This window comes from Macrosteles quadrilineatus, unplaced genomic scaffold, assembly GCF_028750875.1.
Source record: "Macrosteles quadrilineatus isolate MER2022 unplaced genomic scaffold, UCM_ALF_1.0 Scaffold_5__1_contigs__length_97177068, whole genome shotgun sequence".
In the NCBI taxonomy this organism is placed as follows: Eukaryota; Metazoa; Arthropoda; class Insecta; order Hemiptera; family Cicadellidae; genus Macrosteles; species Macrosteles quadrilineatus.
In genome coordinates, this window is record NW_026542598.1 from 65,233,006 (window position 1) to 65,251,493 (window position 18,488).

An 18,488-nucleotide genomic window follows, 5' to 3' on the forward strand; every position below is an offset into this window, starting at 1 on the left:
ATTTTAGGTTGCTCAGACATTGTTTTTGAAGTTTTTATGGTGAGCATTAGTGATTGACACTAGACCAGTGACTAAATAAATTGTTAGGCCTACTCCCTAACCTAGAATTTCAAACATATGATACCGCATGTCCATATTTCCCATACCAAGAAATGAAGAAAGCTGTCACAATATGGTTTTAACAGCTATATTTTTCAGCATTTTGGTGCCAAAATGCCAACAATTATTAGTGAACATATTAAAATCATTAGCACAGCAGAACAAGTGCATACTCACGGGAGACCAGTCACCAACGACCCAAGACGCACAGTCCTCCTTCCGACAGGCCTCCTTGTGGTGGGGAATGTCTCGTCCACACACGTCCGGTGCTGTCACCAGCTGATTGCCCAGCTGACACCAGTACGGCCGTACACGCTCCCCAGTGCCACACGTCACACTGCACTGCAGACAAACAATGTATTAAACATGATATTTTGAAAAAATCTGTTCTTCAGTTACACGTTAATGTTTTTGATAGCTCTATTTAACCTGTTTACAGCCTTTTTTCTTTACAAAATAAAATGAAGTGGTTTTTAATTAGAAAGTATTGGGCACCAAGAAAGAGACAGTATTTATTTATACTAGAGATTAAACATAGCACGTTCAGTGGACAGAACATTTAACAAAAGGTAGAAATGATAAAAGATAGCTTACAGTGAACAACTCAAAAGAAGATAATTCATTTTGCACAGTTTAATTTAAGAATTAAATTGGAAAGAACTAAAAATTCTAAATATGCTCTTCATAATTTTTTAAAGGTTCAGAAGGTGTTAAAAGTTCAAAAAAAGTAGATTCTTACAGGAGCCCATTCCCCGACTGCCCAGTGGGGGCACTTCTGAGTATTACAGCTTCTCTCGACAATTCGTTCACTTTCTCGACATTCTTTCTCTTCCATTAATTCGTTCATATCATTGACACAATCTGCGTCTCTCCTCTGAATTCCAGAACCACATGATTTTGAGCACTGAAACAATACAAAACATGTGCATTGTGTAAATTTTAAGTAGTAACATTTAAAGTAAATGTATACAGTAACATTTAAACAAGAACAGGGGTTAGGTGATATTCTAAAAAGGTTGAGCTAATACAACTTGGCAAACCCATACACGGTTCAACCCAGTATTACCCAGTACTCTGTAGATTCAACCAGTAGCCTACATTGGCTTTGCCAATTGAAATTAAACTACTTGCCGACATTGAGACTGAACTATGTGAGTCATGCATACATGATGGAGTTGCTAGCTAGTTAGCAAAAAATAAAAATGTATGTTGCACATTTTCTTGGAAAATATATTTGTTTCAATTTACAAGAAATAAAGAAAAATGTACTAGCTATACCAATTCTCAGTTTGAATTTTTGACAACTTTTCCTGGTATTCCAGAATTTCTCGAATTTGGCTCTCTTCCAGGCCACACTACTATGCTAAGTTTGTTGCCTTCTGTAATTATGATTAAAATTTATCACCTAAATATTTGGAAAAAAACGCTACCAAATATGGCAAGTGAGAACTCACTCACCGGAGACCAGTCGTGGAAACGCCAGTGTGCGTGGTCGCAAGGGCCCACACAGGGCTCGTGGGTTGGTGGCAGCGCGAGGTGTGCACATGAGGAGTTGTGTACAGACGACACCTTGTTGTCAGGGAACTGCTGTACACACTGTACCATCAACACCCTCACTCCTTCACCACAATGTGAGGAACACTCAGACCTGCTGATCTGCCACCTGTCACAGTGTGTTTATGTTAGCAGTTAATGAAATAAAATAATACATCACTGTCTCTTTGACTCTTTACTAGTCCATTACTTGTAAGGCCCAGTCATGTGAAATAGGACCATATAGGCTAGAGGCCTACGGGTCCCTAATATTATCAGGTTCAGTCAGGCCAAAAATTGGTTCAACAGATTAGATCAGGCTAAAAAAATATCGTGGGTGCACACCACGGGTCATCTGAAGCTGAGCTTTTATTTTTGTAATCATAGAAGAAGGTGTTTGCAACGACGTGTGATAGAAATGACAATTTCACAGCAATCACTGATGATTTTCGTGGTATTGCTGCAACTGCTGGTGAAGATGATTGATTAAGTCTACCAGTCCGCGGAAGGTGTTCACGATTTCGTCGTGACCGTGGAAGACGTTCTTTGCGATTTAGACTGGTTAGTTAGAATGGATCATTTGAAAAAACTTTCAAACCATAAAATAAAAATCATGCTTTTAGGAATAGGCCCTAATTGTTAGCAGAATTTATGAATGTGGACAACTTTTGTACCTGAGAACACAATGATTGTTGCAAGGCTTTGCAGGAGGCTCAGGCTTGTCAATCCCATTACACATGTCAGACGACACTTCTTGTCCACTCTCTACCTTCACACAGACCAGAAGCCGTCGCATCTCTCCTGCAAGATAAGAGAATGATTGTAGCTTAAATAATTACTATCATGAGGCTTTTAATGGAGGTAGTTGTTTAATAGAGGAAGTTTTTCAAGCCTCAAAAAGCCTACCCTTCCTTTAGCCCAGTTGTCCAGCCTACCTTTTTATTACAGCTTAAGGTATGGACTACGACATTAGGGCAAGTAATTATCACAGATTGGTTGGGGTTTAGAATTTTTTTTTTTAATTAGGGGTATTAAAGTATATAAACAGTAATACTACTTTCTTTCAAGTTTATAGGAAATATTTTTCTTTTACTGTTCAACTCAAACTATGTACAGCTTATAATGTAGGCCTATCTGCAATTGTAATCATACTTTTCTATCAATGAAAATAGGCATAAAAGGAAAATACTTTTTAAAAAGTTCAATTTTACTCTCATAATTAAATGACCAGCACTTTATTTGACACACATGCTTAGTCCTAACTAGTTGCTATAGTATTTATACTAAGGAGGGAATACAAACATACCATTGCAGACCTTATCGCATACACTCCACTGTTCCGACACTCTCCAGGAGTATTGAGCCAAGGAGGTGCGCTGTACTGTGTAACTGTACTTGATATCTGGTGGGTACAGATTCCCCACTGACAACACCTGACAACATGGTTTATCTGGTAAGTCGTTTATAAATTACCAGAAATGAGACCTTGGTCTTTCAACGTATAAGACATTTAAGGATTTTTGTTAGAATTGCACTGCAGTTTAAAGTAGGGTCTGCACAAGCAGCTTTTGTCAAGTGCCAATATTTGAAAAGTGGCAACTGATATTACTTGTGTTGGTATGTGATTTCAAAGCAAAGGTGGGCAGTGGGCACCTTCGTTACTTTCAAGGCAGTCAATTTGTTAAGGGAAATAGATGTATATTGTCTATCTATACGGAATATTTGTCAAAAACTAAAAGCACTGACTTGTCCAAATGACAAGTAGGCAAACACCCATCCACACTAGTTGTGAATTGTGATTCGGCAAGTAGCTGCACAGTGCTTGGTGAATGTCGCATATGCAGATCTGCCTTTATTTGAATGGGAAAGAGAATCTGGCACGACAAAACAAAAAGAAATTAGCTACATAAACAAAAATTAAAATATTTCACTGTCAATTGTAGTATTTTCAGCCAAATAAGGTGACTTTGTTGTAAAACATAAATTGGGAAGAAAAATTTATTTCTGGCCAACATTGAACTTGAACATTGAACATTGAACTTGTTGGCCTCTTCCCAACTCAAACCTTCCTAGGTTAAAAATGATGGCGCTAACAGTGAAATATTAAACATTTTTCCAATTTTTGCGTAAATCAAAAGCTCTTTGTGTTCCTCTTGCTAGAGTAAACTCTTATCAGACAAGCATGCATCCTAGCTGGAATACTTAAAACCTAGGCATTGTGCTACTCACAAGAGTAATGTTAGATCATTATAAAAAATGTAGTGTACTGATACATATAAAGATAACAAAGTAAAGTGAGATAAAAGTCTGAGTCTATTTAGTTAATGGCTTTTATTGATTGTTATAGTGAGTGGATGACACATTTATTTGTCAGATCTTTATCGTCTTTAACTTTCTTTTTACTAGTAAAAAAAACACATGTGTTTTAGGACTCCAATAATTCTTCTTTAAACTTTATACATACATACTTTATAATTTTTTTCTCCAAATTAATAAGCTTCTACTTTTCATTCAATTGAGCTTAATGCCAAAATTTAGTAGGTTATAATTTTACGACAAATTATCTAAAAAGTACACATTCACATAAAAAAATTTGTATTTTTAACGTCAAAACTGCATTTAAGTAATACATTATTTAAACTTGATTTTTTTTTTATTTACTCAAATCATGTTAACTCTACTGCTTACCTCAATAAGCAGATCCTTACTGAGGGGTCTGGAGGAGTTGACCCTCTCCACCACAGAGTCAGAGCCAGAGTACTCCAATGTGGTGCCCCCGTAGAGAATCACCTTGCGGAACATACTGACTATGGAGTTGCCGTTGAGAATGTACTCTCCCGTCTCTCCGTCCATCAGTGCTGAACACACACACAGCTTCATGCAAACGTACAGTTCATTTGATAGTTTTAATATAAGATCAACAACCTTTAACCCATCTATTCCAGCTTACTTGCTAAAATCTTATTATATACGCTATCAAGAACCAATTGGGGAACTAGCTTGCGGAATGATCTTACTGCAGGTTTTATACCGTAGGTGAATATAAATACCAGGACTATAAATTACGAAAACCTGTTTGTGTCTGATAAAAATGAAAACCCTCAAAAACTGTTGAGATTATAAGATCACACTTTATAAAAAAAAGTGTAACTTAGTTGATTAATAGGTCCTAGGTAGGCTACTTTATTGCAATGTTTAAATTACCCACTACTGTATTCAAGACTACAAAAAATACAGTTTAATATACGTGTACTAAACTTTTAAACGAATCATTATTTCTACGCAATTTTAAAAGTGGATATTGAACCCCTTGGGGATTAAACTTTTAAGTGTGGAGTGCATGAATTTACATGCATTTCCAAATATGTGTTTTATTTTGCATTTAAACCGTAGTTGAAATAGAAAATCTTTTTAATTCAATCAGCATCAGAGCACTTCACACCGTTACCTAGGTAGTTGTCATCCTTGTAAGATCCTCGGAAGCCGTGTTGCCTCACGTCCAAGTTGGATGATCCAGCGGGTATCCGGACAACCCTGGTATATCCGTACTGAGATGTGTTGTAACTGCCAGATACCAACTGACAGCTTGAGTTGTTCCCTCCACACTCCATACAGTAATCTAGGGATACGAACATTGTCATTTATTATGGTTAATAAAACATTAACAATGAAAGAAACCTGAACAGTGGTTGTGGCCAAATCAAACGATACAGATGATATCAGTGAAAATTAAGTTGAATTCAATACTTACAAATAAAGATTATAGAGGACGGTACTGGACTTAATACGGAAAATATTTAGAGTTACTTTTTAACTATTTATAGATCTTTAGGCCTAAGACTGCATTGCTGTCTGTATTTTAGCCAACTATTTATTTAGCTGATACAATGAATAATGAGTAATGGCACAAGTGTTTACTGGTTTTTTAAACTTGTGAATGAAATCTTGAAACAGAAACTTTGAAAAGTAGGTGGTTTCAATCATTTCCTTTTGGTTTTGACACATCACTTGTGTGAAACCATTCATAAAGCTTAAAAACCTAAATATTCATTTGTAAAATGATGTATGAATCTTCATTATTTAGACACTGAAGTAGAGCAGTCATACCTAACTCTTTGTTGGAGCCCAGGACATGATCGCAGCCAGCTGCTCTGCAGATGCCGTTAACACAGATATCGTAAGTGTCTGGACTACAGACTGTTCCATCAATGACCTTTTCCTTAAGAAGATAGTAGGCACTAGAGTGAGCCACACGGCAATACAACTTGCATCTGTCTGCTGGTCCAACTGCAATTGTAAATAATTCACCATAAGAAAATTTTATTAGATAGCTCTGAATTTTTTTATTTTGCTACAACGCCATAAGGTGGATGTTAACTCTTCCTGAAATTTGCTAAGAGGCAATTTTTTTAGTTAGGCCTAGTTTTTTTTTATTTAGAATAAGAAAAAAACTTTTTTTAAATATGAAATGGGAAATAGCACAAAGTCTTTTCAATCAGTAGTGATGGAGACCTAACGAGGTACCGGTAGTTCAAATTTGAGACCAAAACCTTGATCCTTACTTCATTCACAACTACTCTAGTTTAGTCTCATCATAAAATTAGCTAAAAGGGAAAAATGAGGAAAAACAACCCTACCACCAAGAATGAATTGTGTGTTCAAGATTTTCTAGGATATAAGGATATAGGCTATGTGTGTTTGTTTAACTATTTAAATCTCTTGCCAGATGACAGAGATGTATATGCAGAAAAGTATTAAGCACTAAAAAGTGTGCATTAGTGGAGCAGGGAGTTGGCAGAAGGCTGTACACATTTGCGCAAAGCCAGCTGCGGGTGTTCATCAGTTAAGCCACAGTGATTACATTTCAGGTTTGCTAGCTGATTCATTAGTCTGTTTAAGACTACCACAGTTTACCAAATAACGTCCTTAATAGCCCCTAATATTGACGTCATCTATCACTTAATCTCTCTATTGTTCAGTCACATCCGCATGCAGCATTCTCATAAATTTGGTCATTTCTGCAAACAAGACCAATGAAAAACCTGGACCATTAGGCCTATAGACTGTACAAAACATTGTTAAAATAGTGGAAATCGCCTCCAAATTCCCTTTACTCTTTAAAGTTTTTATGCTGAAACATCTTACTTCATTCACACCCGTCAACTAGCGATGGACTTCAATAGGGTTTGGTGCCTCAATCATAGAACAAGATTCATACTTGAAGGAAGCAAAAGATTTCCTTATAGTTTTTTGTACCTAACATGACGAGACTAATTGTCACATAGGTGAAGTAACAGGATAGAACAGAAGTGGACGAAACTAAGTATACGGTGCTGGTCTCAGATTTGAACTAGTTCGCTTGGCCGCGACGGAGCTCCAAGGGAACCTTAATATACCGACAACCCTGCTAATATCCCATTTTCTTGGGAAGACAAGAATAAAAAATAACCAAACCAAACTTACTTCCACCATATTTAGGAACCCACTTGACATCTTTTGGAACTCCTGGAATGTTGAGGTTGTTGTAGTTGTGAGCGGCACACTGCTCTTCTCTAAAACAAACGCATATATAAGGATGGAATATAAGATTTGCACTAATATTTAATCATCCTGAAATGAAAACTGTTCCAAGAAAGGTCAGGAGTTTACTTAAATTTAGATGCTGGAGTGAGATTTTAGAAAAATTCAAATAATCTAAGATTTTTTCCTGGAGAGTAGTGCATTTTTCTGCTTCAACAATTACATCTCAACCTCAGGCTAAGAAAATCAGTTTGTTTTTTGTCTTCACGATTCCATGAAATCTACACCAGGATGAGAAGGGCTAGCATTTTTTAAATGCCTGAATAAAACACCATTAGGCCTAATATTTTTGTATGAAATAATTGACAAAGTATAAAAAATGTATCCAAAGTCTGAATCATTGATGTGAACATGAAAATAGAATGTTTTCTCATGACTTAGTGTTTTACCTGAAGTCCTGGCTGCCGAGAGGACACTCATGATGGTTACAGGACTTGTATTTGACTCTTCTGCCGATGCAATACTTTCCCCCATTGGCAGGAGCCGGGCTGTTGCAGTCTCTGAACGCTTGTTTCACACCCCCACCACACGAGCGGGAACATTCTCCCCACCTGCATTATGTTATAAAAGCTAAGCTTAAATATTATGCTAAGAATAAACTAGATTATTTTTTCTTAAAATGCTATTCACAATAGAACTAGTGTGTGTATAGGTTGTTTTTGTTCAGTTGGTGGGCTACGGTACATGGTTGTTCCTGGTCAAGTCAAACAAAAAGTCAGAAACTAAATTTTGAACTAAAAAACTATAAGTGAGATACAGCTTTTTAAATACGAACAGTACTCACAAAGATAGCTATTTGTAAGTGAAGTTTTAATTATGATTCTCTTAATAACCAATACCAATTTATCAACGGGGTTAAAAGTAACTCTCGTTTAGCAGTCTGAGTTGTTTTCAAAAACTAAGTTCCAAGTTAAACATGTGGGAACAAAGGGTAAAAAACATTTGTAAAAGTAGGAAATAACACACAATATGTTTTTCCTTCACTGATTTAGAAAATTAAGAAAATTCTCTAGGCCTATCTAAATATTAAATAGAGGTGAATTTAATGTAGGCCTAAATGACCTTGTCTCTTACCCCTGCCAATCGCCCCATCCCCCGTTGATGGGTTTGAGTGCCATCGGGTCATGAGGCACACACTCCCCCCGCTGGCACCACTGGTGTACCCCACAGGGAGTGCCATCGGCCCATGGCATGTGCTGGGTGCGACATCCCTCCTCTTCCCCCACATCAGTAGTGCACCACAGAGGCTTGCAGATCGGCTAAAACAGAATTTCTATCTTCATACTGAGATTGTTGCTGATAACGACAAGATTAGTAAAATCTAAAAATCTTGTCCTCACATAGATTATAAGTTAAATGTGTTCTGTTAGGCCTAAAATAGGCTACCTATTCAAACCTCCTTAAAGGAATTCAAAAACCTTTGTAGGCCTACTTGTCACGGTTTTTTGTTGTGACATTGATTTGAATAACATTTCATGTTCATAACTTAGGCCTAGTTATCTATATTTTATAAAGCCTTATGAAAACCTACAGGTAGTAAGTTACTGAAATATTTGAGCGTTGAGCCTAAATACTTAATATTTACCCTAATAGCTTAACTTAACTTAAGTTAATAACACGATAATTAGGGGTTCACTTCCATACCTGTTGGCACAAACAACCGAATGAGTAATATTGATTATTCAATTGTTTTATTCGATATATCGTTTGGTTGGTTAGGGTAGGTTAACCTTACCCTTACTTAACTAACCAAACGATATATCGATCGATATTTTCATTCGGTTGTTTGTGCCAACAGATAGGCCTATGGAAGTGTACCCAAAATTAGTCTCGCCCACTAAGCCTAAATAAAGTTTAACCAGGCCTAGGGGTATCTTATCTTAACCTGACCAAAGCCTTACAATGTATTAGGCTATTCAAATAAGCATATTTGATATTCCTGCTAATAAGTGTTTAACTTACATACATTTCTTGTAAACCCAAGTTTATGCAGAGCACCAAAGATTCTTCGACCATATAAGTCTTAACTTAGGCCTATATTTTATTTAAAATGTGTCCTACATTTACCAGTTACCGGTACCACAAAACATACATTTTCAGGTCTGTTAACAAAATTTTTACTTAAGTTACCCACCAAGAAGTAAAGAGTTTATTCTTGGTTATAATATGTTTGCTTAAATTTATGCTAGTATGCCTTCACTTACCTACCTTTAAAGAAACATTCGTTGATGTTTATGCAGTATACATAGTCAATTACTATGTTAGTCGGTTAGGCTATCTTTCTTACCATAATCACGACCACAAACAAATTTCAATCCACTACACTAAACAGGAAAAAGGTACCTACAATATATATTTTTGGAATTTTGAATCAATCGCCCGAGGATTTATAGGTTAGTTAGTAGGTCTGGTCAGGACTCCGAATTGGCGAATTCCAAAACAACAAACAACAAAAACAAAACAAACAACATCAATATGAACAGTGGGCAGACAGCAGACAGCAGTGCAACTGCAACAGCTGATCTTCACAGTCAGTGTTGCCACTCCAGTCGTGTGTTTAGAAAACATTTCTGCGACGTGAAGCTGGCCCACCCCATGGTGGAAGGACCCATTCCAGCACACTTTTTTCAAAATGTGTGCTCTTTATAATCACTTAAAAAAAGTGTGCTAATAATTATGATATAATCAATTGTAGTTGGGCGGGCCAGCCGTGATTCTGGCCCGCCCAACAACAATTATTGATGCACTAATTTTTAAACCATATTATCGTGTTATTAACTTAAGTTAAGCGATTTCAGCTACAGATCTATAAACCATGCCAAAAAACTGTGATGAAAGTGTGCACACAGGAATCATTGAAAATAAGTGTGCCACTCCCGTTAAAACCAATAACCAATATACCGTAAACAAATAAATAAAACAAATAAGTTAACCCCTAATTGATCAGGGTGATAAAATGACCCAGCCCGCCCATTTCAGCTACTGATCTATAAACCATGCCAAAAAACTGTGCTGAAAGTGTGCTCACAGGAATCGTAAATAAAATAAGTGTGCCACCCCCGTTACTAAACAAATAACCCCTAATTGGTCAGGGTAATAAAATTACCCAGCCCACGCATTTCAGCTACAGATCTATAAACCATGGCAAAAAAAAAAAAACTGTGCTAAAAGTGTGCTTACAGGAATCATTAATAAAAAAGTGTGCCGCCCCCATTACTAAACAAATAACCCCTAATTGGTCAGGTTGATAAAATGACCCAGAAATTATTGCTTTATTAAAAACCATGAAACGTGATTGCTCCGCTTAACTGGCTTTCACTGCTATGAAAGCAATCCTAGTTAGAATAGTGCTTAGTAAAATACAAAACCAGGTAAATCCTAACAAAATGAACGTATGGTAACTATGAAGAGGTTAATTTTAATGTGAATGTAACAAATGTATGTAGTATGTAGCTTGAAGCAAAATTAAAAGTAGTCGAGGTGAACTTGCTGCACTACTGTATAGAGATGGCGCCTACAATGTGGCGGCTGCAATATCGGTACTGCTACTACTTTGCGTGGCTGTAAGTGAAGGCGTTCTAGTAAGCCTGTCCTGTTAGTAGAGCGATCGTTAGAGGTAGATAAAATTAGCTTGTTTACTTCCTGGTTGCGTTCCTAGAGCTAAATAGTCTTAATTAATTGAAGTGCCTGCTAACTGCTTTTGGCAGCGGCAAGTTGGGATGATTAAAATACCAGCCGGTGTCTTCTTTACATGTCGCGAGATTTTTTACTTTTTCCGTCAATATTGAACCAATTTAATTGTTTAAAATGCTCACACAATATATTAAATTTTGGATAATTCTCCGAAATTGTTGGTATATAAATGGATTTCTAATATTTTCTCCTGAATGCATGAGGCCCTCTAAAATATACGAGCTTATGCAGTGATCTAAACAGACGTTGTTTAGTCCACGTCCCCCGTATGCTGGCTGTTTAGGACCCCACTGTGTATTGTAGACCCACTCACCATGTATGAGCATATCTTGGACCCCGTGCCATAGACTAGTTCACACTGTCTGTCCTCTGAGAAGTCTTGCCCAGGCTGTTTGCGAGTGCTCGGGTCACCCAGCTGATTGGTCCCTGGTCTGTCTAGCAGACACTCTCCGTAGCCTCCTCTACAACAGAAAACACTTACACATCCAAACCTAGGCAACCATCCGACCTCCACAACAACACACAATATATAACACATCCAAACCTACGTAATGATCCAAGCGTTCTCTTATATACAGACTTGAACCATGATCTTAACATTTTGAGCAGTGTGCTTCAAAAATGTATCAGAGTGATCGAAATATTAGGCATACTTTAAAAAAAAAAACATTAAAAATTTATAATCTAGTGTTCCTATTCCTAAACAGAGGAACGGTGTTCACAATGATAGAAGTAATCATCAGGGATTCCAGAAGGGAGCGGAGAATCTCTTACGACGTTCTTGAGGGACAGACGTGCTGCCTGTATCGTAAATTCTAAACAATGTAACGATGTAACAATGTAACAATGTAATGTTGTGTAGAGAAAAGTAACCCAGTCAGCATTGATCATATCTAGTTTCAAAGGTTTACATAGTGTTTGTTTTGTCAAAATACTTGTACCTATGCAGTAAGAAGCTCATCTAGCTCATCAATAAAACTAGATTTTGCAATCCAAATTAATCACAAGTAAAAAGTATCCCACCATACAAATATTTACGAATGAAATATTATCCAATTGTTTAAACACAACATATTCACAGTTTAAAGCACAAACCAAGAAAGGATTGAAAACAAAAATGGAAAACATGTGTTCAGAATTACGTCAGGAGGCGATGAAATTATGTAAAAAGAAAACGAGTAAGGCCGGACAATAGGCAGTGTAGAGCGACTTTTTGCTTTAGATTCCTCAGGAGCGGATAAGAGAAACAACCACAGAGGCCGTACAAGGGAACCAGTCCGGGCTCGGACATGGCGATAACGACATTTTAATTGTAAATGTCAAATCACACATGCTTCTGATGTCTGCAGGTTTTGAAATAGGTTGACAAATGAAGCTCCCGATGTTTATATGGAGAGACCAACAAAGGTTAGTGGGTTAGGTTACTTCATTGTGTAAGTTTCTGGTTGTAGTTTTATAAGGAGGTGGACGCTGATTCGTGTCACAGATGACTAATGTTATTTGACAAATTTGTCATACTATTAATTACTTTGTAAAGCTATTACCATGGATAAAACATTATGTTTTATCTATGCTATTACTGAAATCAAGGATACAGGATCAAAACTAGACATAAGGATGAGACAGAAAAATATATATCAGCCAACATTTTAGATTTGGTAGAATATTTTAAAAATATATATGGCAAGACTTGGGTTGCATTTTTAAGATGGATGAAGCAAGAAAAACTTAAATCTGACTCTGAAGACCAATTTGTGGTTAGGGTTAGGAGACTACTGAATAGATTTTAAAACGCAAAAATGTAGTCTGAGTCTGAAAAGTAAGCATCTGCAGCAATTGCAGAAAGTATTAACTTCACCTAGAAAGGCAAGGATAAAATAGGCTTATCAGCACAGTCGCATAATCGATGAGTTAAAGCAAACACATAGAACATTTAATGTGAACCTATAATAGTACATCGCAGTACGGGTTAAACAGGTCCAACAAATTCACTCCAACATATTCTGATGGGGAAATGAAAATATAATCTTTCTAGTAGAAAGAAATATTTTAGTTGAAATAAGTGGTTGACACGAAGGACCAATGTACTGGCTTTTTATTCCCTACCTGCAAAACGCAGCTTTCAGGTATCAAAAGAAGTTCTAAAACCATTGATAATATCTTGGTGAGATGGAAATTGCTGAAATAAGCAATTTAGCAAATACTAAACTACTAAAAAAAGTACAAATAAATCTAAAAATATGTTTTTATTTCTCTACTCACTCGAGATATTCTGTCAGGAAATGCCTGCTGCACTCAGACCAAGCATAAGGGTCGGTGTTGTGGTCTAACATGCGAGACATAACCTTGTGCTGTACATGGCCCCTTCTGTATGGCTCACACTTGACGTCGTCGTCGTGGGGCATGTTCAACCTACAACAGAGAAAAATAAAACTCAATCATATGTGAGTCCAGTACTAGCCTACACGTGTAATATTGCAGTTGTTACTATAAAAGCTACTGTAAGTGCTGTATCCATCAATCGACCATTAAACCTCCTGCGGTCGATGAAGCGAATGAACTGCGGAGAGCAAGCCGCGGGCCCGACGCCATAAAATGTCTGTAGCTCCATAAAGACAAAGAGTAAGTCCAGCCACTGGTCTTGATACCGTCAAGAGTAATGCAAAGGAAGCACTTATTGACCCGGAAAATATACAACCACAACGTCATCAGCTGAGAAGTCTCAAAGTGTGATATTTACCATCGTTGACGTCATACTAGCAAACTATGACGTCAATTAGCAGTAAGCAAGCATGTGGATATTGCGTGTACATCAGCAGAGAAACTTTAATTAAAGAAACATCAGAGTTATGCCAGGCAACTGTTAAATCACAAAGCCCCCCCAAAACATAATATATTAAGCTTATAAGCTATTAAACCTTTCCCAAATCATTATTAATTCCATCCAAACATACGCAAACCCAAACTTGATGTATGTGCAAAAATTAAACAGAAATACATTTAAATGTGTGTAGTTACTTACAGTATGATTATACATTTATGATTGTCTACATTCATGATGATAATTTTTGTAGAAAGGGGTGCAATCCGTTTGGGAATTTTGTAAATTCTAGCATAATCTTCGGGTCATCTACAAAAAGTTGCGAAGTTTTTGTTCGTTCGGTACATGCATGGAGGCGTAATCTGTTTATGTTGGGTTTTAAATTTCTAAAGTACCTTGGCTACAGCTAAACAGCAAATGTTTCTTCAAGTACAGTACAGGTGTCTGGCTTCCGTGTCGAAACATGTAGCTTACTTAGTGTTCTCTGATGTAGTACAGAGGTTATATGCAGTGTGTACTTACACATGGCCAAGTTCATGGGCAATGGTGTATGCTGCAGATAGTCCGTTGTCCTGCACCACAGCACAGCTAGAAGACTTGTCACACATGGTACCAAGCTCAGCCAGGCCGAGCGTCTCACACTTGGCGTTGTTACTGTTGGGGTTGCGGCAGATGTTTTCTCTGAAACAAATATGATCAAATAAAGAGGTTACCAAAGTAAACGAGAAGAAAAAAGATTGTGAGAATGGAAGTGATGCAAAGTAACTCTCATAAAATAAGAGAAAAATGGGGATTATGAGAAGAGGAAGGATAAATCCCCAATCCACATGATAATGGAGAAAAAGGCAGAAATTTTACGGGAGGCAGAATAATAAAGCTAAACATTAGGATGAGAAATGAAAGGTTGTAATCAAGAAACGAAAACTACAGGAAGATAAAACTAGACAAGAGGAAGAGAAGGGGGCAAAAATTTGATGAGAAGTTCGTATTTTTCTTTGCTAGGAAAACATGTGCATTTGTTTTGGGGAGTCTGTCCCTTTTACGCCCTAATGCTATTTAAATGGGAAGATATGCACCAATATAGGTACGCATTCCTCAGCAACCTATTAACCATTTAAAGTGAAATTTTTCCTACATGATCTCTATGCCATAGGGTACCCGGCTTGCTAGTTAAAACTTAAATATATTCTTGTTTTTTATTTTTTATTTTTATAAATAAAATATGCAATTTTTTTTACCTGATTTATTTTGTATGTTACCTTGGTAATGACTTAAACCAAATCATTTTAAACTAAAAGAGGTATCAAGCACTACTCACCATGATGTGAAGAAGATGTGTGTGAAGTTTCATATTGCTATCTCTTATAGTTTTTAAGTTATGCGTACCTAACTTTTAAAAACACTATTTTCGGTAAAACGCCCTTGAAGTTCTAAAGGGCTTAGGTCGCGCATCCTAAGAACATTGAAAAATATCGTGCAGTACTATTTATTTGTTTTTTTTTATAAAAAAACTTTTGCAAAATATGAAGTGTTATATATATAAATAAACACAAAGAATTGGAGAATTTTTTAAGATAAAAATAAAAAAATCTTTTTTTTTCACCAAAAAGGTACAGACTCCCCTTAAATGCATTTACATCATGTACATTTGTTTAAAAATTCATTGTTCTTGGAATATCTTGAAGATATATCCTACTAGTTAAAGCAAACAAAAATCTTAAAAATGTGTATCTTACTTAATAAATTATAATTTTGGTTAGAGTTTTCTGGTCTATCATAGTACCTATGTGACCTTTTAGATGAGGACAAGAGAGCGGATGAATTGAATCAAGCAAATTTCCATATAATCGACTTGCAGTTGATATTATGTCAGCAATAACATTCCAAGACTGTCGATTGATTTCTGAAGTTTCTTCAAACATTTCAGATATGCACGATATATTCAAGTCATTTTTTAATGACTCTACAATCTTACAAAACGTCCAACGATTGAATTTGATCACATACTACTCTGACACTAATTATAGACTCCTAGTCTTCCTAAAACATCACATAACTATTAATGTAGTAGGAGAAAGTAATTTATTAGGGCATTAAACCTATTCAGAAATTCCATCACCAGGCAGGTGCATAGTTGAGGAACCAAAATGCTGTAATTTAATTAATTATCGAGTTAAAGGTTACAATCACTGCTAAGCGTGGTTGGGTTGGACACTACAAACTTTCAATTACGACACTCGGTTCCCATCGGTTTGGGTCATTATCTTTTATGGTGTTTATCGTCCATTACAGAACTTATGTCCAAAAACACCGGGACTTTGTTTACAAGCCCTGGTGTGGATTTTCTCTGGGATGAGGCAATAGCATTATAGGACTTGACATGTTCGTTCTTGTACTCACAAAGCCACATGGCAATAAATTATTGAAATGACCAATTACGATGGAGACGCAACAACAAACAAGATTGGAATGGAGTTACAAGCCTAAAAAAATTAGTGGAATAACAAGATACGAACGCGTAGCTTTTGTACTGAATTTGCAATTTTGAAGTCAAATGTAGCTACTCTTTGAAAACCACCTATTACGAAGAATGTTTACAAGTACTATTAGCATAGACAAAAAGGGCTTGTCTGTGCTAGTACTAGTAGACTTTACCATTGACTATTGGATACTTTGCATATACTTCTCAATAAGGTGAGATCGCTGAACAGACGCTGGCTCTTTAAATCTACTGTAAAACAGTTACACATCCAACATTGATTATACGATTATACTAATTCAATTGTATACTATTTTCATACGATTCGCTTTGGTTTCGTTCAACAAACTACGTAAGAGTGTGAAATAATGACTGAACAAAACGTAAACACTGCGGTTCTTTATCTTTTAATGCTGACCAATTAGTATTTGCTTACACTATCCCAATCCCCACTTGCAAATGTATGGTGGTAAGACCTACTAAAATCATTTATATTAAAATTAAATATGTCTTTGACATTAGTGTAACAATTACGGCGAGACCAATAATTTACCTCAGATATAATTATGCCATTTATGTTTGAAGAGATTTTTGGTTATTTTAAACATTTAAAATTCAAATATAAGATACACTGAAATTAAAATAGAAGCCTACATTTATTCTGGTGATATTTCAATTAGTATACAAAAAATAATATACTTGATTAAAAACTAATAAAAAAAAAACGTTTATCGAAACAATGAGTAACCATATCGCAAAAGATACAAGAAAAAAAACTTCCTAAAATCATATCTCACCTTTCACGCCACTACACGATATGACGACAAATATGTAAATCAGACATCGGAAGTGTCGGCTGGGGTTTGACCTTGACACAAGTGTCACAAGGTCGGTCACGTGACAAGGTCATCAGTCAGAGTGTCATCAGGACATTAACCACACGTACCCATCCATCTGATGATATGACGCAACACACAACATCGCCACCGTCACAGGCGCCGCATCTAGCCCGTGCACTTCATATTTTACGTATCACTGTCTTGTTTTATCGGATTGATTTTTCAGCGGTGTTTTAATACTAATCCCAATGCAGTGTTAGAAACTTAGGAGTAAAAATTTTTTTTCCTGAGGTATGGACCAAACGTTTTCATTATTTACACCTCTTTATTTAGTATGAATCTGATTCTGGAGTAAAAAAAAAGGGATTAAGGACTGTCTGTGGATCACAGATAATCGTCCATTTTTATCGTGAAAGCAGGCATTGGGCTATAAATACCCTTACAATTTCAAATGTTTGGCTTTTTTGTATACTCTGTATGATGGAACCTAACTCCAGACCTTCCGTCTACCTGGGACCGTCCGAGCCTAAAACCATTGGCCAGTCCCCAGATAGAAGGAGGAGCGAGGAGACAGGTTCCATCTTACAGACTGCAGCAAACCTCAACAAACTCTGCCAATCATACCCTTAGGCGAAACAGTTATGGAACACACTGTTTGGCTAAGCTCTACGGTTCGAGTCTTTCATAATTGATCCATGGCCAATCAACAGTCCTACAGAATGCCGATGCTCCTTTAGTAGGCCCAGAATTCTCTCTATGGGTAATTTCCAATTCCATCTACAGTATGAGGATTTTTATTGTCTAATTCATGTGTTGATCCATCGTCCACTTAAACCTCCCCATCATAAACAATGACCCTTGCGTACGTTTGCAGCATTCTAAACCCGGCACAAACACGCGCAACGCACACACTCGCACGCACAGGCATCCGCACAGCTGAGACTCGACCATTATTACGAAACGACCATAAAGTGGCCGGCTCATTTTAAATACGCATTAGTCAGCCTATTCAAGCATCACGGATCCTATTTATTCCCGCTTTATCCAATGCCGCTGCCGCGTTTAAATCCAGCTTAGCGATGGACTTTATCTGCCGAAAGAGAGAGAGCGATGATCTTGGACTCAGCACTTCAGCAGCCTCGACTATAAGTTTGTTTACATTAGTGTGTTGTCGTAGAGCGGTAGAGGTAAGATTAGAATATGTCAGCCTCTTCATCGGGAAAACGACTACTTCGAACGTTTAAGTGGTTACATTGAATTAACAACAAAAAAGAAACTTTGCTAGGGATGGCAATGCAGTATGCATGGAATTTGCTGTGAAAACAAACTTTGTTCACGCAGAATAGTTTGAACAAGAGCAATATGTTTAGTGACGCATGGCATTAAGTTAGTGTTGTAATCCTTTGGACTCCTGGAAGTCTGAACGGACGTTCTGTTTTCGATC

General features: G+C 36.8%; 1 protein-coding gene across 2 annotated transcripts in view; it reads right to left on the minus strand.

Annotated features, from left to right (window-relative positions):
- LOC128994550 (A disintegrin and metalloproteinase with thrombospondin motifs 9-like) overlaps positions 1 to 18,488 on the minus strand; it is a 216,678-nt gene that overhangs the window by 21,091 nt on the left and 177,099 nt on the right. For both annotated transcript variants that reach the window (XM_054419174.1, XM_054419173.1), the window contains exons 8-21: positions 14,249 to 14,407; positions 13,168 to 13,317; positions 11,219 to 11,366; positions 8,287 to 8,471; positions 7,602 to 7,763; positions 7,096 to 7,184; positions 5,740 to 5,919; positions 5,081 to 5,251; positions 4,321 to 4,490; positions 2,939 to 3,065; positions 2,307 to 2,433; positions 1,558 to 1,762; positions 839 to 1,003; positions 277 to 441 (exon numbers count right to left, since the gene is read on the minus strand). In XM_054419174.1, the coding sequence (XP_054275149.1) occupies positions 277 to 441; positions 839 to 1,003; positions 1,558 to 1,762; positions 2,307 to 2,433; positions 2,939 to 3,065; positions 4,321 to 4,490; positions 5,081 to 5,251; positions 5,740 to 5,919; positions 7,096 to 7,184; positions 7,602 to 7,763; positions 8,287 to 8,471; positions 11,219 to 11,366; positions 13,168 to 13,317; positions 14,249 to 14,407 (2,203 nt within the window). The remainder of the gene's footprint in view (positions 1 to 276; positions 442 to 838; positions 1,004 to 1,557; positions 1,763 to 2,306; positions 2,434 to 2,938; positions 3,066 to 4,320; positions 4,491 to 5,080; positions 5,252 to 5,739; positions 5,920 to 7,095; positions 7,185 to 7,601; positions 7,764 to 8,286; positions 8,472 to 11,218; positions 11,367 to 13,167; positions 13,318 to 14,248; positions 14,408 to 18,488) is intronic.